Consider the following 21,168-nt stretch of genomic DNA (forward strand, 5'->3'; position numbering starts at 1 on the left):
CTTCATTGGGCTTCAAATCTACATTTCAGAAACAAGGGGTGATGTCACTAAGACTGTGCCATGTTTTATAAAGTCTATAATCAGGTCGCATGGCCCTGTTTTTACTTTAGAAATGCATGTTTCTACAGACTGGTAAAAAATAACTCAGTATCATTCATTTTTTTCAAGCTGTTCAGTGGACACATTTTTAAGAAATCATCGCTTTTTATTGTTTGCAGGCCAACAGATAATCACAGATCTGCATTCATTTTGTATCAGCTGAGTTGACTGACTGCTGGGTTTGTTGTAGCTCTTTGCCAGGAAGCTTAAGACCTGCCACAGTTCCAGCTCCTCACCTGATAGAGAGAAAGTTGAGGAGAAAATAGTGATTCCAATATGGTGACTACCATTGTTGGGCTTCAAATGCCTGATCAGAAACCAATGGTGTGTGCCACTGATTTGTCTTCCTTATTTTTTAGGCTGCAGTCTAAAGGCAAGTGAAATATAGCTGGCGTTAGGCCAAAACCTTTTTATCTCTCAGATTTTAATGTTTTTGACTGACCGCTGAGGTCAGCCCTACAGATGGCTCTGTCCGTGTCTGACTGAGTGATGCTACTTTGAGGACCCTAACATAACAGAGTTGCGTTTACTTGTACTGAATGCTGTCGCTAATGGCTGTCTCCACTGTGTTAACTAGAGTCATAAATACAGAGTTGCGCTATGGGTGGGGTTTAGGGGAACTGAAAGCCCTCTAATGGCTGCCTCCACTGCTCTAAATATCTCAGAATAGCTTTAGCCTCTGTTTCACCAGAACTGGCTCGAACGTTAGCTCGGCCTTAGCCAGACCAACAACTTTTTTCATCACAGTTAGCGCTGAGAGCAACACAGAAAGCTTTCTGCGACAGAAAACAATGTTGTCGCTCTTCTGCCACCCCACTTTGGCATGATTATGTGATAGTTACAGGGAAAGGGTTAGTTGTTGCATACAGCTAATGGTTGTTGTGTCTCAGCTAATAGCTGGGACTGAGCTGCAGCGGCGCTTTTGTTTGAATCAGACAACATGTCATATTCAAACAAGCATAGAGAGCAACCCTGAAAGCTTGCAGTGACAGAAAAAAATGTTCTCGCTCTACTCCCGGTCTGTTTCGGCATGGCTTTCCGATCATGGTGGTGGGCTTGTCCAGTATTGTCTGCCAGTAGCTGTTAGCTTGGATGCTGCTGTAGAACCGCTGCAGTTTACTCCGAACTCGACTGCTGTTCTTGTTAAAACCAGAGCAGAGAGCGACACTGACATCTTGTCTTGTGCTCATGATCATGCTCTTCTGTCCCCCTGTCACTCTTTCTCCTATAGTCCCTTTCTCTTTAACCATTTGTATGACTTTTATGCAGCAGTATTGGCTGCTCTCCTCTCATCCTCGCCTTCTTTCATGCTGCTTAACAATGACACACACAAACGTGACTCTCACACACACATACCTAAACTTAAATGCACGCTAATATGTCGGTAGTGTAGACTTCAGGTTTCTATCTGTTGAGGGCAAAAGTTTCAGAATACTAAAGGATAAGCAGCAGAACTTTCTGCGTGAGCCAGGGGTGTGCGCAATATAAAAACATATTTGGTAAATATGTTTATGAGGAACAAATAATGTTAAAATTTCTGCATTTGTGTTGTTAAGAGAACACTACTTAAACATTTGACATGTCTTTATTTGCAGGAAATATGATAAATGTGCTGTTTTTAGATAATTAATGGATATAAAAAACAACAGGAACTCTAAAGTAGAAATTCTGCTTATTTTTACACATATAAAGACCCTTACACACCGGTCTGAGGAGAATTACAAATGTTCATTAGACCTGCTGCAGTTTTTATTTTATTTTACAATAAACCGTTCATTAACAGTTAGTGTTTTATTGTTAGTATAAACTTTCTACCATTAAAGACTTAAATCTGACAAAAAAAAACATTTAATCTCCAGTGACACTGTCTGTCTCTGTCAGTGAAGTATGACGCATGTCTCTGTAGAGTTTCATATGTACACAGAGAAGAGCTTTACTAAGAGGAGAGCCAGAGAGAGAGAGGACAGCTTATACATTTAAATTACTGTATTAAATTTGGCTCACAAAAATAACAATAATGACAACATCACTCTGCCAGTCAGGCATTTCAACAGGCGTTTCAACAGATAGTTGCGGTCAGCCATATACTAGGTTTTAACCTAGTCTTGTTTTCATAAAGCAGTGCTATTGGTCACCCTTTACATCTATCAGGTTTAACCCATTTTAAAACAATAAAAGTGTAACAAAGTTTGTGACTATGACAATTGAGCGTTAAATTAATTTTAAAAATAAACTTTTTTTTTATTTCCTCATTCCCTGGTAAGTGGTGATTTTGGAGATAAGAGGCCTTGGCCCGACACCAGCAATATCCTTTGAAGAGACCTTTCAAATTGTCAGGTCAATTTCATTTCTAAACGTATCAGGGTAGAACCCACCACCAGCCAAATGTAAGTACTTTTGAGCAGTGTCGGGGGATTTTGCTTAGCCTGCCAGCCAATAGGGGCGGGTGAGTAAACATAATGTAACAGTGTAATTTTGTGACATTAAACAGCAGAAATTGAGTCCTGATCCTATGCTTGTTCTTCCAGTTCTTACAGTCAGCTGTATGCTGGGATGGTCTGACTCAGTATCAAATGAGTACTGCAGCTGGTGTATCTGCTAAGTGTTTTGGGACAAATGTGTCACTCATCTTATGTCTAAGATATAAAACAAGTTCTGAATTCTGACATGAGATTGAAGGAAACATGCACAAAACCTTTATGTTTCACAAGTATTGACACTCATAATGCAGGAAAATTCCATTCAAACATTTCACTTTATTGAGTAGCCTTTAACTTAAATTGGTCATTAAAAAGTGGTTGTTAAAAAATTGAGTGGCTCTTAGATTTCTCTAATCTACCATCTATTGTGGAAGGTAGGCAAAAAAGTTAATGTCCAACTCTGATATCTATGCATCTGAAGGCCTTCTGCACATCAAAAGCTAGACCCTCAGATGGTTTATTATCAGCATTCTAACTATAACTGAGTCCATTCAGTCTGAATCTATGAGACGTCTACTGAAATGTTTTGGTACTATTTTGTGTCTATAAATGGATTGGAAAAAATAAACGAAATTGACATACATGAAATATTTGTATATTTATTGTATCAGATTATATAGAGAGAAAAAAACAATTACATTAACCATTGGACAAGCACAACAAAAACTCAAAGTAAACTACAGTGTTATCCGGCTCTCAACAGACAGTACACTGTAGCAGATTTTTTAAGCACAGTGACTGATGAGAAACTGAGGAAGACGTAAACCATGACCATGATCACCATCTCAACATAGAGACAGGTAGCCACACACACACCTGGCTACCTAGAGAGGCCAGACTGTGTCAGTTCTGTTCACAGAACCAGGTAGAAACAGAAACACACTTCCTGCTGCACTGCAGTAAATATGAACATATCAGAAAATAATTCATTTATCAAATCAATCAAAGCGTTCCTCACTTTGATTCTCTATGGGATGAACATAAAATGACATACATGTTAGGATAACACAGAATCTTCTGTATAGATGCTGCTAAATACATTCGATCCTGCCATAGCTTGAGGATGAACTAATCTGTCTTTTCCCAACAAACACACTGAATTTTATTTATCTTTTTATTTATTTTTTTTATAAATATTATTTATATTTTGATTTCGTTACAAAGTCTCCCATTACTGAGGCTTGTCCACAGTGAAGGTCTGACCAAGTTGGTTATAAATGGCTGATTTCCTTCATACATTTGTGGTATGATTTCAACACAATAATAGCAAGAAAAACAGAAGCCATAAAACCATGAAAGTAGCTAATCTGTACCTTTTAATCACCATTGCAGTCCACTACTATGGCAGCTTTCTATGAATACAGGCGTTTTCAATCTTTTACAAAATGACCCTGCATTATGCCAACGTAAATAGCTTTTCAAAACAGACCAGTTTGGAGAGGAAAGTTCATGTGTGAAACAAGTTATTTTCAAAGAATGAATAGATACAAAGGTTTGACCTACAGTGTTTGTCAGATGTCAAGGTAATCCTGTAATCTTTGTCAGAGGATTAAGAATATATAAATCTGTTACATAAGCTGCATGGCTCCTCTAAACCTTGTTTTTTTCTCCTTTATTTCATAGCTTGTGTAAAGGCCGAACACTTTATTCTGTTGTACGAGATGCCAAGGTTGTGCTGGATGTAAACAAGACCCGGCAAATTGCACAAGAGATGGTCAAGGTAAAGTAATTTAAAGCTGTTTGTCCTTAACACTTGAGCTGAAAACAGCATATTAGAGAATAGCCACATTTCTCTTTCTCTCTCTGTCCTCAGGGAATGGGCTACCTCCACGCTAAAGGGATCTTACACAAAGACATGAAGTCCAAGAACGTGTTTTACGACAACGGCAAAGTTGTCATCACTGACTTTGGACTCTTCACCATATCTGGGGTTCTGCAGGCTGGCAGGTAATTACCTTCAATACAAATCAGAGACAGGAGAGACTTTCTTCAGCGTGTGAAATATGGAGATTTGTCCTGGAAACAGATTGACAGCATTGTTGTTGGGCTGACACATTGTGTAAAGATGTCAAAACAATAAGTGGAGGTAAACAGCCTGCTTATTTACAGAAAAAGTGTTTCTTTCTTTGACGAGAGTCAGCTTTGTGGGTAGTTGGATTATTTTGGCCTTTAAAAGCATAAGAAATAAGACTTAACTCACAGCAAAACTTGAATCTCAACAGTCGTTTGAGTGAAGCAAACTTTAAAAACTTGAGGCTCCTACTAGCAGAGTCGGGACCTTGGTATTCAGGACTGTAAAGATGGGTCACTTTTCAAATAATGTACACTGCCACAATATCTAAACACTTGACCAGCTTTAGAGCAAGCTGTGTTTAGATGGCTTTAATTACTATTTAGTAGGGATGCATGATATTGGATTTATGCCCATATCCGATATGCTGATATTAACAGATCCATTTTAGCCAATACCGACATCGATACCAATATTTAAATATGCTTTACGGACAAGAAATTTCAGTCCTTTTGGACAAACTTTAAGGTTTGAGGATGACCAAGGAAACAAACTTTAGTCCTTAAAAAACATTTGAAATTTTAAAGAATGAGGATAAAGAAAAATGAAGACCTCAACTGACGTAGGTCTGTTGGTTCAGCCTAAAACTCCACCAGTTTATTAGTGTATATGGAAAAAAATTTACAGTTGATATCTACTGAAATACACAGGAAATACAGTATATAGGATGTAAATAACAGAAATTTTGATATCTGCCGATACTGATACCAGACAGATAATATCGTGCATCCCTACTATTTAGTACTTTTAAGGAACACAGAGGTCTGTGAGCTGACCTTGAGGGGGGAGGAAAGTGCAGCGAAACACCACGTCTGCCTTGTTTGCTTCTTTCAGCGATGTATAAATTGTGATATTTATTCTAGATTATGCTTTCACAATCAAATTTATTGGTTCCATACATCTTAGTTTTATAGATTCTAGGCTGCAGTTAAAATGTGAGGTCTAAACTGTGAAACACGCCACAAGTATCGGTGAGTAGGTGTTGATCTTCTTCATATTTTCCTAATACCATCTTTTCTGCTTAAGCACATCAACAGTTTAAATGAGAGGTCTTCAAGAAAAGAAAGAAAGTATGTAACCCTGTCAAGTTTGAGCAGAGACATTGAATAGCCAGCAGCTAAAGCTGATATAACAAGTAGCACACACACAAATATCAGCAAAAGAAAAGGATGATGATCAAAAGGCTACAAATTGGATTTGACCCCACTAACAAAGAGAGTTCATTTTCTGTCATTAACCAACACCATGGCAACTAGTAATCTTTTACTGTATCTAGTGGACACTGCGGTGAGATCAACCCCTTGAGCCTGAGACCATATCAATTTTCTGATAACACTTTTTAAACCTTTTAGAGATAAACAAGTGAAAGCAGCACATGAGCGGCCTGAATAAAGCTACACCTGAAGCAACAGGTCTTCATTCACTGTACTATTTTCTAGCTGTGCTTTCTCTTGATATCAAAGCATTTTTTCTTATAGTTTTGCCCAACAAAGGCCTAAAGACATGGTCCTTTTATACTCAGGAGACACTGTGTGGTTCATGATAATATCCTGACACAATGACAGTGCAATTCAATATACTGCAACAAAATCCTTCACTTTATAAATCACTGTATGTGAGTAACTGATAAACACAAAATGCCTCCAAAAAGCTAAAGTGAAGATATCTATTCACTGCAACTTGCAGTGTAACTATAATATTCCAGACTACTGTAAAATCTGGGATATTACTCTCCCTGGTACACAAGAGACGGTGTATTTTTGTGAGACACTTGGAGGGAAAAAAGGCTCCAACTGTCGACTTGTGTGATCATTTCCATTGTGTACCATCTGTTTTCACCTCTGTTTGCACTCTCCATTACCTAACAGTTTGGTGTTTGAGCCATCAGCCTGTGTAACAGTGACAGTTACTGAGTACAGAACCCCAGTCATGCTGCAAACCTCCACTGGTCACTTGTCTTCTTTTATTTAGGCACCTTTTAGATCAAACTGACACGCTGCTAGGTTTATTTTCTGAACAGCATAACACTGGCTTCCTTAAATAAAGGGTTATGACATATCTAGGGAGACAAAAATGTAAAAACATGACTCCCCTAGCCTTGTCTGAAAAGTAGCATCATTGACCTACTGTTTTCGCTGTCTGCAAAGATGACTGCACTGGAAATGTAGCAAAGTAATATCCTTTATGGCTCAGAGGCTTGCTACAGAAGATCTGTTAAACTAGAGAAATCTCTATATCCATCTGCAGCCGGAGAGAAGACAAGCTGAGGATCCCAAACGGCTGGCTGTGTCACCTGGCACCAGAAATCATCCAGCAGCTTTCTCCAGACACAGAGGAGGACAAGCTCCCCTTTTCCAAACAGTCAGATGTCTTCGCTTTCGGGTAAGTGTCTTTCCTTATGCCTCTGTGTTTGTCTTGCCAGGCATGGGGTTGGACAGTGAGAACCTACTGCTGGCAGAATGGGTTTACAATCCCAAATATGTTACTGGATTCAAAGGATTCTTAAATAAAATTCTGCTACATGACAAAGCAGAAAGTCAGGATTTACCCTTATAACACTTAAAAGCCTTATAAAACTAAGATCAGATTTTGATATCATCCCCACTCCATCCTATATAGCTGGTTATGGGTAATACCACCTATTATGAGTTAGATTGAGGTTAATTACTGACATGTTATGAGAGGACCCCTTATGATGATGGAGCATGAAGAAGCGCTCACTGCTGGGTTGATGGCTAGAATCTTACTGAGGAGATAGAAACAAGCTGATTGATGATTGAACGAATGACGCAAACCAGGAAAAAGATTGCCTATTTCAAACCGATTGGATAATTGCAGGAAGAAGTGTTAAAAAAGTGTGAATGCTGAGGAGCCAGGAGACGTGATTCAATTAATAAAGCAGATTAATGACTTAAAGAGCAGAGGAAAAAGATGAACAAATCAAGCAGATTTTTAATTGAACATATGCTGAAGTTCACTTTTACATTTTGGTATCCAAACATCTGCTCCCTGCAAAAATCTTTACAAATTAAAAGCTAAACTATTGGGTGGCAAGGGGCTTGGAAAATGGGAGTGATAGGACTTAACTATTCAGGTCTTAAAAATTGTATTTATATTAGAGCATCTCAATAGATCGCTTTATTCTCTAACTTAGTGAAGTAACAGCAGAGCCACAGCCAATCATGTCTTACAAAAGAAGAAAAAAGAATTCCAGATGAAATATTTGGTAACAGGACTGATCATTTTGCCATGTTTTTCAGAGTTTTGAAATACTAATGTGACAAAATGAGTGTTACAAATAAGGGCTGGGCGATGTGGCTTTGAATAAAATTAGATTTTTTCTCATTTCTGGTTTTGATTGATTTAATTTCCTGCTTAATATTGTTGCATACACTCAAAGATTAGAGGGAAAAATGGGTTGGCTGACTGGTATACTGATTACAGAAGGCGATCTAATGTGGATTATGAAACAAAAATGCTAAAATAGATTGGCAGATACATCAATCTGTCCAGTTACAGTCTGTTAGGGAAGCACTGCATAGTCAGAGATTTACCTAGAATCTTTACTGCACATTTGCTGGAATGCACGTCTACAATTGGTGCTTTGGGTGGGAGAAAAAAGGAAGGTGCATGGATTATTCAAATAATTCTCATTCTGATAAAATGTTCACAGCCAGTTTGTCTGTACTCAACCTGGTGAAGCCTGACGAGAGCAGCAAGAGAAGTTCAAGAGAAAATCTACATTTTCATTTTTTAAATTTCAATTTTACACAAATACAACTGATCAGTAGAGTCATCTTATTGCACAGTCCCTGTAATAATCAATACCGTACTTAATACTTATCATTTAATACTGAATGAAGAAGGTGTGGCAACTTTTATTGTAGACACCAATCAAATATGATTAATACTAGAAAAATCTTTGGGGGAAAATAAAGTAAAAAACAATGATCAGCCCCTCCATAAAAACCGCAGTAATTTACAATCGATTAATCTATATTTGACCCAGTGATTGCCCAAACTGTTGAAAGTTCTTCTCATTTTACATCTTGATTTTACCTTAGATTCCCTGTGAACTGATTGATTTCCTGTCTTAGTAGATTTGAAGTCTTACATGAGTCAATTTCCATCCATCCATTATTTACACCACTCACCTCATGCGGTGCAAGAGCTGATCCCAGTTGTCACTGGGTAACCCTGGACTGGTCGGCTGATGTACGGAGACAAACATTTATACTCACTTCTACGAGCAATTAAGAGCCACCAATCAACCTAACATGCATGGGTTTAGATTTTGGGTGGAAGCTGGAGTAACTGGACAGAGCTCACACCTGCATAGGGAAAACATACAAACTCCACATAGACAAGCCCAATAGGATCAAAACCAGGAAGCTTCTTACCATGAAGCAACACTAACCACTGCACCACTGTCAGATTGAATCTATTTTTGCACATGTTTTTTTACCACTCTAAGGCTGCTTTTTTGCATTAAAGATGCCATATAAATAGGCGGTTGTAGTAATCTACTTTAATTATATCCAAAATGAAAAAAGCACCACCTTTGCACAGCCTCTGTCAAAACTGTGAACCTTTTGACTTTTTTAAAAAGCATAAATCCTTGTGCAATGTCCCCCTGGTTATTACATGCAGATTGCCTCTTTTTTTGTCGTGTCACTTAGGGCTCTCAGACCAAGGTGTCCTCCCCCTCTGACTCTTAAGTCCAATTTAAAATTTGTCCTAAGTTGATTAAAAATCCCCACGGCTCCTGTTCTTCCTCCTCACCCCTTACTGATTCACTTGTGGAGGTGGATTCGGCCTCATTGACTCTTTACACAGGTTCATTTTTTGGATCGTCCTAGTTTATGGAGGTTTTGTAGCTGTATGTAAGAGAGGAGGAGTGCAGCACTGGTACACAGTGTCCAGCTGCTCTATTAGCTCTTGTGTTAGAGGTGACCCCCATACCTGTTTTACATATTCATCAACAATCAGCTGTCATTTTTTAAAATCCTACTCCTGGCAAAGAGCTATTTTTAGGCTTCACAAATTCAAATACAGGTGCAGATTGAAAAAACATGGCTTATTTGCACAGGGATGGGAGGAGTATGCTAATTTTAAATAACAAGTCATTAAAATGTATTGTATCTGAAACGTTGGGATGGAAAACTCTGAACACTCAAAGCTGAAGGCAAAACTTATCCACAAGGTGCGGTCTTTCAGCTACAAGCTAATCTAAAAGCTGACAAAACCCCTGAGTTTGATGGGTTTTATTTTGTGTGACAAAAATCTTGCACAGTAGAGAGGATTTGAATTCTTTCATTAACAGGAGTGGCACTGCAGCCATTTTCCTGTGACGCAGCCTAGTGGGAGCCCAAATACTGTCTTTATGTTATTTATATTATGTTCCAGGTTTAAACTGAATAAGAAGAGTTGATCTTGCAAAAGCTCTCATTGTAATATTTCCCCAATGATAAAAGACCAAAAGGTTTCATCTGACAGTAGCAAACCCCCTCCATTGTTAAGTTATAAAATTATACAGAAAAAAATTGTATCTCACTTTTCACGTTTTTTTTCTTATATATTTATGCATTCTCTATCTTGCTATAGCTACCCAAAATAAATGCTAAAATTTGCTTCTAAAGGTTCTTCAAGGTATCAGTGGAGGGGGATTAAAGGCAGAATATATGACAACCTTACCATAACCACAGCTGATATTAGCTGACCACCACTTACTTGCTGGAATTACTGAAAAGATATGCCTTCCTGCCTTTCAGAAAATAATGTTAGCATCAAACATTTTCTGGCAAACCTGTCCTAGAAAGTGGCTGAACAGTAGTATTTCCTGCTTATAAATGCAAGTCAGTTTGTTTTAAGAAATGTTCATTTTAAAGGCAATGCGTGCAAATTTTACTCTAAGTTGTTTATGAATGTACTTATCCATCTGGGATCAGTGAAGTGAGCATGACTTCAGCACTGACACATTCATTAGGATGCAGTTTAGGTCCTAACATTAAGCACTACTATTTCAAATTGCATTAAAGTTTGCTATTTTGTCACTTTAGCCACACCATGATGTCACCATAGCACCTTTCTGCTCCTGCTGTAATGGCAAACAACACCACAGCAAGTTTGAATGGCTCATTTCACTTTAAAAAAAATCTCCTGCCAGCTTAGTCAGAAGAATATGCACCGAGCATAACCACATTTCACATTTTGACTGTTTTCTAATGCTATTTTCACTTACTTTTCTATCTGAGGAAAGTTCCTTCTAGAAGGATCAGGTTTAAATTGATTACTCACGCATTAAGCAGCTAAACTCTAAAAATTGACTGCTGTTGCATTAACCAGGGATGAGAGGAATCCAGAGAGCCATTTTGTACATGCACCCCTACATATTTCTTAATGTGTAACAGAATTAAACATTGTAGCTTTCTCCTACCTTTGAATCAAGCTTTCAGACACCACTGGCATAGCAGTGCAGCACTAAATTTATGTAGTTAATCTAGAAGTCAAAATCATACAGTACATTTGATTTGAGAAATCTGCTTCCACATCAAAACACTTGTAGGAATCTCTTCACATTGTCTATATGGACTTCAAAAACTGCTTTGAAATGTAAAAACAATGGAATTGTGATAAGGATAGTCACTTTTTACAATTGACATTCAGCAATTAATTATATTTGAAAAAAATACTATGGAGGCAGCTGCACCTACAACCTGAAGGCACAGCACTACATCACTGAAACTGCATTTAGGCTAGCTAATGTGAGTTTGATGCCAGAGGGAGTGGCTGCTCCACAAGTGACATCAGTGGTTTGCTTTGAAGTTTGTGGGTTTTTTTTCTTAACAAGACTGTGCTGAGAACTCATCTGCTTTTTCCTGCTTTCTTGACAGCACCATCTGGTACGAGTTACATGCACGTGAGTGGCCTTACAAGAGTCAGCCACCAGAGGTGATCATTTGGCAGATTGGCAGCGGGATGAAGCCCAGCCTCACCCAAACCGGCATGGGGAAGGAAATATCAGTAAGAGCTCTTTGTCATTTTAATTTCTCACAAATGTATGAGTCATTCTGTTTTCTCGTCAGAAGTGACTTCCTGCATATTTCTCAAGCTTGAGCAGTGATTAAAGACTCATTTTGCTCCAGCACGTTTTTTTGGACCTTGAAAAGTTAACTTTGCGTGATGAAGACAATGAGCAATCCTGAGATGGATTAACCAGAGTGCTCTCAAAGTGGATCATAACACTGTACTCAGAAAAGAAGAAATTTTTTCAAACAATGTGGGCAAGGTGTAGACTAAAAACTCTGCAGTCTTGCTTGCAATTATTTTTAAATTGCCCTAGCACCCATGTGACATTGGCCTTACCTGTTTGTGTAATTTGCAGCAACAAATGTTTTCTTCCTTTGTTGCTGTAACCTTGCTAAACTCCACCCATCATCTTTCTCCTTGAAATAACTCAAGTTTCTGTTTGTACTGATCCAGATGGTCCTCACTAAAAATAGACCTGTATAATGGCTGTAGTAATTATGACGGGAGCAAAGGACAAAGTCAGGTGACGTAGAATAAAGTGCCTGAAAATTTGTTAGGAATAGCACTTGGCAGAAATCGATGGGTGAAAGAACACTTTAACACAGGAAACTGGGGTTACAACAACGTAACTGTATGTAGCATTTTTAAACCTGAATCTGATATGGAATTGCCACAAAGCTGAATCCCATCTAACTGTGAAAAAGTTTCTGCAACAGCAAGCTTCAAGTCTTCTTGAAGTCAGTGCCATAGGGTTGGGGTTCCAAAACATTAAATTGATTGAAAAATAGTAAAGATTATAGTTACAATAAAACTCAAAAGGTATTCATGGGGCAATGCAAGGTTAAACATCAACTGCATCTTAGGCAGAATAATTTTATCTTTGAGATCAAATACATACAGAAAGGTATTCTTCCCCTGGGATGTTTTACCCTTTTATTGATTTTATACATCAATCATGGTCAATATAATTAGGCTTTTTAGACAAAAAATGAAAAACAAAAAAAATTTGAAAAACTATTTAATGTAAAGTAAAAACAGATTTCCAAAATTAATTTCAATTAAACAAAAATATGTAAGGCAAAATAAGTGATTGCATAAATATTCACCCCCTTTAAAGTTACTGAGCTAATTCAACAGCGGTCTAGCCAATTAGTGCTAGTCTCACTATAAGGGGAAAGGGGATCACCTAAGTGAAGTGAGTGAGTCTTGAGTGATTGTAGTAAAAAGGCACCTGTATCTGGAACCATTACACCATGAAGACTAAAGAACACTCCAAGCAACTCAGAGAAAAGGTTATTGAAAAGTATAAGTCAGGGGATGGATACAAAAAAAATTAACCAGGTGCTGAACATCCCCTGGAGTTCAGTTAAATCCATCATCAAAAAATCAAAGGAATATGGCACATAATGTAAATCTACCTAGATAGAGCCCTTCATAAACTGAGTGACTGTCAAGAAGGAGGCTAATGAGAAAGGCCACAAAGACACCTATGACTAGTCTGAAGCAGTTACAAGCTTCAACAGCTGAGATGGAAGAGATTCTGCATACAATAACTGTTGCCCGGGTTCTTCACCAGTCAAAACTTTATGGGAGAGTGGCAAAGGGAAAGCTACTGTTGAAGAAAACTCAGATTAAATCTTAACCAAAAAGCATGTGGGAGACTCCATGGTCAAGTGGAAGAAAGTTCTTTGGTCTGATGAGACCAAAATGGAGCATTTTGGCCATCAGACAAAGAGCTTTTTTTGGCAGACACCAAACACTGACCACCACAAACACACCATCCTCACTGTGAAGCATAGTGGTGGCAGCATTATGCTGTGGGGATGCTTCTCGGCAGCTGTCCCTGAAAAGCTTGCAAAGGTAGAGGGTAAAATGAATATGAGAAAATCCTGAGGGACAATCGTATTCAGTCTGCAAGAGAGCTAGGGCTTGGGAGAAGATTTAATTTTCCAGCTAGACAATGACTCAAACACAGCGAAAGCTACACAGAAATGGTTTAAAGACAACAAGGAGAATGTTCTAAAGTGGCCGAGTCAAAGCCCCGATGTCAGTCCAACAAACAATTTCTGGCTGGAAATTACTGACTTGAAAAGGGCTGTTCATGCCCAAACCCTGTACAGCCTGACAGAGCTTAAGCCATTTTGCCAAGAAGAATGGATTAAAACTGCAGTGTCCAGATGTGCAAGCCTGATTGAGACCTATCCACACAGACTCAGTGCTGTGATTGCAGCCAAAGGTGCAACTACTAAATACTGTCTTGAAGGGGTTGAATATTCATGCAGTCACTTATTTTACCTTGCATATTTTTGTTTAATTGACATTACTTTGAGGAGTCTGTTTTCATTTTGATATTAAAAAGATTTTTGGGCTTTTTTTGTCAAGAAAGCCAAATTATACTGACCACGATTTATAAAATCAATAAAACGGTGTAACACCAAAGGGATGAATATTTTTTATTCCATTTTTTTCTGTATATGAGATAGGGATGTTATGGCTCAGTTTCACAAAGTAAACACAAATTCTTTGATATATTTCGAGATGGTTAAATGCAAAATCTTATAACTTTTTTCCATTTTGTCTGTCTTTTCCAGGACATTTTGCTTCTGTGTTGGGCATACAAGCAGGATGAGCGGCCCAGCTTCTCCAAACTGGTAGATTTACTGGAAAAGTTGCCAAAACGGAACCGTCGCCTTTCCCACCCAGGGCACTTCTGGAAGTCAGCTGAGTATGTCAAATGAGTTAGGGACACAAAACAGCAAACAATCAGCAACAATTATTAAAAACAAAGCAGCCACCATAACTCTCTTCATAAATTACCCACCTCCTTAAAGAATGCACTGAATCCAAAAGCCAGCCCAGTGATGAAAACTGCCCGTGCTATGTGTACTTTCATGGATTGTTGGCATGTGTGTGTACAGATAAGTTGACCGTCCAGCTTCTCAAAACAGTTGGGACTCACATTTTCTTTGGTTTGATTTGAACCATACAGGATTTTTTTTCCCTCTACATACTTCTGTCTTTTACCAATGACTCAATCCCCTCACAATATTTGGTTTACTTGCTGGATGTACCTTGCTTGTAACTTTCAACCAATTGCACCAACCTGGACTCTAAAATCACGTTTGAGTTACAAATGTAGAGTTTTTTCCGTGTCTTTTTTTATTTGAATGAATGTAACTTTTGTATGTCATACATTGTATATTTCACAACATTGTCCTGCCATTCTTATGTCTGTCAACTGTGTAGAGCATTTTGTCAGTGTTACCTCATGGTCTTTCATGTGTGGATGTCTGTTTAGGTTATATGTTTGTCTTAAAAAAAAAAAAAGCTTTATTTGACTCTTCTTTACACCGTACCATTTGAATGTGAAAAAGCCAGCGCCTCTGTTTGTGCGGGGATGTTGGCACTGTTCTTTGAAGGGAGACTGTCCTCTGATCAGCCTGTGCTTTGAATTTGCTTGTGAACATGAGCAAGACATTTGAACAATAACATAAGAGGGAGAAGAAGCCGCTGGTCAGACCAGGACTCCCTCTGTTCTGTGAAATTGCTGACACTTGAAATGTATCTCGTCAACAGAACCAATTACACTGCAGAAATGCTACCACTGAGCCCCCCTCAATAAAATACAATTATTTACTTACTTACAGTAGCTATAGGTTAAAAATTTAATATTTACATTTAAAAATCAAAAGCTTGTCATTCCACTGAGACCAGTCATTATACTGACTTTTAGAGCTCATGATATTCCAGAAATACATAAACTTTGTAGATCAGTAAAATACCATTTGGAAACCTAAATAGATTAGTGACCCGTTGTTGAAGGCTCTGGGTCTGAATACTCTAGTGTTTTGGATGCAGAAGGCAAAACAGGTGGTTTGAAGATTTGAATGATGTGACTGTTAGGCACATAAAGGGAGAGCATGTACAGTATACGTTGAAAAGTCAAAACATAAGATCCAAGTTTGTTTTTTGCTTTTTCAGATAGATCTATAGTTGTTTAGAAGCAGTGTTGTAGTCACATTGTATATGGACTCTTTAAGTTAATCCTACTTTAACTCAAATTATTATTTCAAATTTTTCATTTTTTCCTGATTTAATGTGCTTTATAAATATTTTTCAGAGATTTAATGTCATTAACCACACTTAGGTTATTTTGACTACTTCATAACCATTGTTAGTGTTGTTGATAACCTAAACCTAAAGCTACATAAGGTGCTAATGAAATTATATCAATCCAAGAGACAGCTCTATCGTATTCAACACCAACAGACGAATTAGAGTTTGCTTAATTTGGTCAAGGTGGCAGTAATTTCAGAAAGACTTTTGCTAAACAGTGGCCTCTTAAACTACAAGAGTTAGCTAAAAGGAAATGATGAAGGTAAATCTGCAAATTTGTGTAGCAGTTTGTTAAATGTCAAGCCATGTATAAGCACAAGCAAAGAACAGCCACAAGACAGCAAGCTTGATCAGAAATATTAGTGAGGAAACTATCAAAGGTTTAAATGTAAAGGACCTTAGCAACAACTAAATCAAGGACAACCCAATTACTACTAGCCTTCTACTACATACAGACTGTTTAGCAATTAGCTGAAATGTCAAGCATTATAAGAGTAACATGCAAAGCAGAGCCATAGAAAATAACCTGGCAAAGTAACATCAGTTACACAGAAAAAATTATCTCAAGTCTATAACTACTTTTTTTCTACAGTCCTGCAAGATAAGAGTAACTGTATTTCCAGTAGTACCTAACACAGTTAGCATTTAGCTAATATGCTAAGTTACAGTAAGAGTAGGGCAAGCTCAGATGTGGCACAAAATATGCAAACTAGCTAAAAATATCAGTTAGCCTTCTTTATCATTGTACTTATTTTAGAGCTAGCTAACATTATTCATGATTAGCAGTTGAACAGTATACAAATAGCTAGATTTAGCATAGCGGAATTTAGAAATGATGCATTTTGAATTGTATAACTCAATTTTTAATTTGATGAAAGGTTCGGATATTTATTTTCTTTGTTTTTTTTTTTAGTGTTTATTGGAATATTATAGTCCCTCAAATCCATTTTTATACACTGCAAGGAGAAGTAAAGATGAATCATGTCCTTGGGCCTCATTCACCAGTACTGTCCTAAAAGTTTTCTTAACTTTTTTCTTAAGAAGATCCCAAAGTCTTGGGCAGAATCGTACGGCTGACTAGTTTATAATTTGATGAATGCCTTGTCCTCATAAGGTGGAAGCTTACTTAAGTATTTCCAAATTAGCTAAGTGAAACACAGCTTAATGCCTATATAAAGGCATGAAACTGCAGGGTTGCACAAACAAAAAAGTCACTCTTGTGCAAAAGAAAAGTAGAGAGACATCTGAAGAGATGACTATTTAAAATATTCAAACTATTATGCGCTGGACGGCAAGTTAGACATACTGCAGTAGTTAAGAGGTGGATATAGTACTGCCAGTAAAGATACTAAATATACACTACAAATAGACACGTCTGATAAAATTGTATGTTGTCATCAGGAGAGATAGCACACAAAATGAAGTAAAACAGATACACTTGAGAGGTAGAATAACTAGAAACTAAAGACCAACACTGGCCACATCTTGTATTTTTTCCCAAAATGATTAAGATTTCATTATTCTTAAAGTTGACACTGTTAAACAATTGAACATCATCTAAACACAGTTAAATATCTGTGTGTGGAGGTTGGTTTGATGTTTTAAATACTGTTTCATGATGAAGTTTATATTGAAAGGTTAACATTTAGCAGTTAAGATCAAACATAGCAAGGTTGAAATAAAAATTGCCCACATTTCAATCATGTAATTGGATGTTATTTATGATCATAAAAGTGGTAAATCAATGAAAAAAACGTAACGTAAAACAATATGTTACTGTGTCTTTCTTAACCTAAAATATTTTATTGCTAATAAGTGCAAATTGTATTAATTACCATATCATATCCGATCTCAAATGTACTTCGGAGTGCTAGGTTGTACATATTCCTCTTTGTTCAAAAACAAAGAGCTTGTCAGAATCTTCTTAAAAACTGCAAAAGTAAGTTTTAGATACACATTTCTGCTTGAGAACATTTGTTGAATGAGGCTCATTGTTCATATTTGACTTTTACTTGCACATTTCTCTCTTTGTTTTGTATTATTTATTAATATGACATAACAGGCATTAACTTTGTTACTCTTGACTACAACACTGCTAGGTAGGTACCAAGAGGATGAATACATCTTTGAAGAAATCATGAAAGTCTTTATTTGCACAAGTATGAATTATTAAATTATTTGATGTTAAAGTAGTTTCTTAAATCTGGCTGAACTTTCCCTTTAACATATCAGAAAAGACATATCAGGATGATAGACGACCCCCAGCCATTTTTCTACTTCATACTCATATCATAATATATTTCAGATGTTTTGTTTTATAGATATTGCAAACCTGAGTCATATCATCATGAACTGGAAGCTGTGGCGTCATTCGAGCTGTATACTGCTTTTGATTCTCTCTAGCCACGTTGAATAGATAGAGACAATCCAATCATGTTAAATAGCCATTTTCCACCTCATTATATACACGTCTGTATGTTGGAAAATGCATACAAACAATCTGCTGCTGATTTTTGGAGTCTGTCTGTCTATTTTGGAATTGCTGGGATTCAAATATTGTAAGTGGGTCATTTATATTTGTACTGTTTACAACTTTCAAGTGCATGAGATGGACTATCAAAGATTGATTCTTGTTATGAAAAAATACTCCTTCTACACTATATATAAAAAGTATGTGAGCATTTTTCTGATGAACTGTTGTCCATTGAGCAGTTTGATCTCAATATCTACTGAAATTTTTTGTCAGGCTTTGCAAAACTTTTCAACAGCTTTGGTTAAGAGAATGATTGTTTCAGAATATTTATAGATTATATAAATGATTAGACTAGCATTTAAATTCAAGAAAAGAGTTGCAAGCTGTGCACATGATAGAGTTGACAACAACCTGACTGGACAACAATCAAAGATCTTACATTTAGTGCCAAGTGTACATAACAGATTGTAGACTATGTTTTATCGTCATTTGCCGTAATATCAATATTCCTTGTGAAATTTTTTGAATTCTTTCTTTTGAATGTACAAATTGTGTTGTGTTATTTTGTTGTTTTGTTTTCTGTTCATTTTACTTTTCTTTTCCTCCATTTTTCCTTCTTCTTGCATAGGCATTGATGCTGTGTTGTTTCTTTTCCTTGATTCCGTCCTTGTATTGTAGATGATAGCTCCAAAAAGCTTGTATTTAATGATGCCTTATGGTCCACGGCTTAGTGATGAGTAGATTTTGATCACAAACTCTTTTATTTGCACTCATCCTTTACAAAGTGTATGAAAAATAAAAAGATGTTTTCATTTTGGGCGTTTTCTGTTTCTTTATGTCATCTTTTATCTTAGTCGACCCTTATCCATATTTCACTTTGGTTTAAATTTTTTAGCATGTTCTTATAGAGCAAAATTAGATATGAGTCACTGCAAAGTTAATTTATCTGGGAATTAATGATAGCCTTTTTTGAGATGCAATCTCTAATCTGAATTTAATAGTCAAAGTTTTGATGGTGTTTGTGCTCAAGCTTTTTACTACAACACAGAAACTCTGATCATATTTTTAGATGGTAAATTGTAAGAAAGGCTAAAAGCAGAGTACAATAATCACCATGTACAGATTTTTGCACTGCCTCATTTTTCATCATTTTGAAGCTTAATTTTATAAACACAGAGATTTTTTTTGAGACTGAAATTTGGCCTGGTGGTTAATAACTCAGCAGCCTGTCATAGGACAAATCTAAATTTATATCACTTTACAGGAACTTTGATTTTTTTTTTTAACAGTACTTACAATTTAGCAAAAATCTCACCAACAACTTTGATATCATTAAAATACAACTCATTTTGTGCTTATATTTTAGCAAAAAATACATAAATTACACCATTTTGAACCATCTTAAAAAATTCTCTGGTAGCCCTTCAGTTAAGGGTCAACAAACTATCGATAAATGATAATAAATTCAGGCATGAATAATCAAAAATTAATGTATGAATTATCAGTAGTGAACATGTATTTACTGTATCTCATGCATTACTTCATTCATTAATGAAGAAGTGTCTGTATCATCATGAATGATGAGTTATGATTAGTTTACAATGATATTGACTCATGATTACTTCAGCATCACAGTCCCCTTATGTGCAGACTTGCCTATGAAAACACGGACATCAGTAACAGCTCATGAGTGATGATTCAAAAACCAATGAAGTCATGCATGAGAAACTATTCATACATGTGCAATACTGATATTCTAAGGACTCCATGCATTAATCCATAACTTTTCATGCATGAATTCATAACTCATTATTTGTGGTCTCTCAACTAAAGCATTACCTATTTGTATGTGGAAAACATGTAGCAACCCTCTTTCTGTGCTTGGCAAGAGGTCCCAATCATTTTAAATGAGCCTCCTTTTAATGATGCAGTGCATTCAGAAAGTATTAGTCCCCCTTTGCTTTTTCAAATCTTTCCATGTTGCAACCTGATGCTACAGTCAAAAACATTTTTTTCCATCACTCATCAAAACTCAGTACCCTTTAATGATAAAGGGAACTGAGTTTTAGAAGTTTTGGCAAATTTATAAATAATACAAAACTGAAATATCACTTGTCATAAGTACTGTATGCAGACCCTTTGCAAAGCATGCTCAGCTTCCTCCCATTTTTCTGGATCTTTGCATAGATGCATCTACACCTTGGTTGGAGTCCACCTGTGGTAAATTAAATTGATTGGACATGATTTGAAAAGGCAAACACCTCTCTACAGAAGGCCTCATGGCTTACAATGCTTATCAGAGGAAAAAAAGCCATGATATCAAAGCAACTTCCTGCAGAAACCAGAGAAAGGATTATTGCAAGGCACAGATCTGGGTAAAGCTGCAAAAAGATTACTAAAAGTTCCAAAAAGGACAGTGGCCTCTATGATTCTCAAATGACAGAAGTTTGGCACCACCAGGACTCCCTCCAGAGCAGGTTGTCCAGCCAAACTGAGCGACTGGGGGGAGAAGGGCCTTTGTAAGAGAGGTTTCCAAGAACCCAATGGTCACACAGGTGTGGAGAAAGGATCAAATTCACCAAAGGACAACCATCACTGCAGCCCTTCACTGATCTGAGCTTATGGCAGAATGGCCAGATGGAAGTCTCTCCTCAGTGCTAAACACATAAAAGCCTGCTCTGCTTTCACGTGGATTTTTTTTTTTTTTTTTTTTGCAAACTACAAGCAGGCTTTTATGTGTTTTGTACTCATCTGTCAAAACACACTCATCTACTCATCTGTCTAGCCACTTTGCCATAAGCCCAGATAGGTTGAAGGCTGAGGTAATGTTTGTCCATCTGGAACTTTGCCCCATCTCCAAACAGGATCTCTGGAGTGCAGTCTCTTATAAGGCCCTTCTC

The 21,168-nt window shown here is 37.1% G+C and overlaps 1 protein-coding gene across 1 annotated transcript in view; it reads left to right on the forward strand.

The window, feature by feature from the left end:
* ksr2 (kinase suppressor of ras 2) overlaps nt 1-18,998 on the forward strand; it is a 180,262-nt gene extending 161,264 nt beyond the window's left edge. Inside the window, exons 17-21 of the mRNA XM_041786621.1 lie at nt 4,203-4,299; nt 4,393-4,526; nt 6,898-7,032; nt 11,544-11,673; nt 14,271-18,998. Of these exons, the coding sequence (XP_041642555.1) occupies nt 4,203-4,299; nt 4,393-4,526; nt 6,898-7,032; nt 11,544-11,673; nt 14,271-14,417 (643 nt within the window). The 3' untranslated portion in view covers nt 14,418-18,998. The remainder of the gene's footprint in view (nt 1-4,202; nt 4,300-4,392; nt 4,527-6,897; nt 7,033-11,543; nt 11,674-14,270) is intronic.
* Nucleotides 18,999-21,168: the final 2,170 nt, after the last annotated feature.

Source organism: Cheilinus undulatus, linkage group 5 (assembly GCF_018320785.1).
Source record: "Cheilinus undulatus linkage group 5, ASM1832078v1, whole genome shotgun sequence".
Lineage (NCBI taxonomy): Eukaryota > Metazoa > Chordata > Actinopteri > Labriformes > Labridae > Cheilinus > Cheilinus undulatus.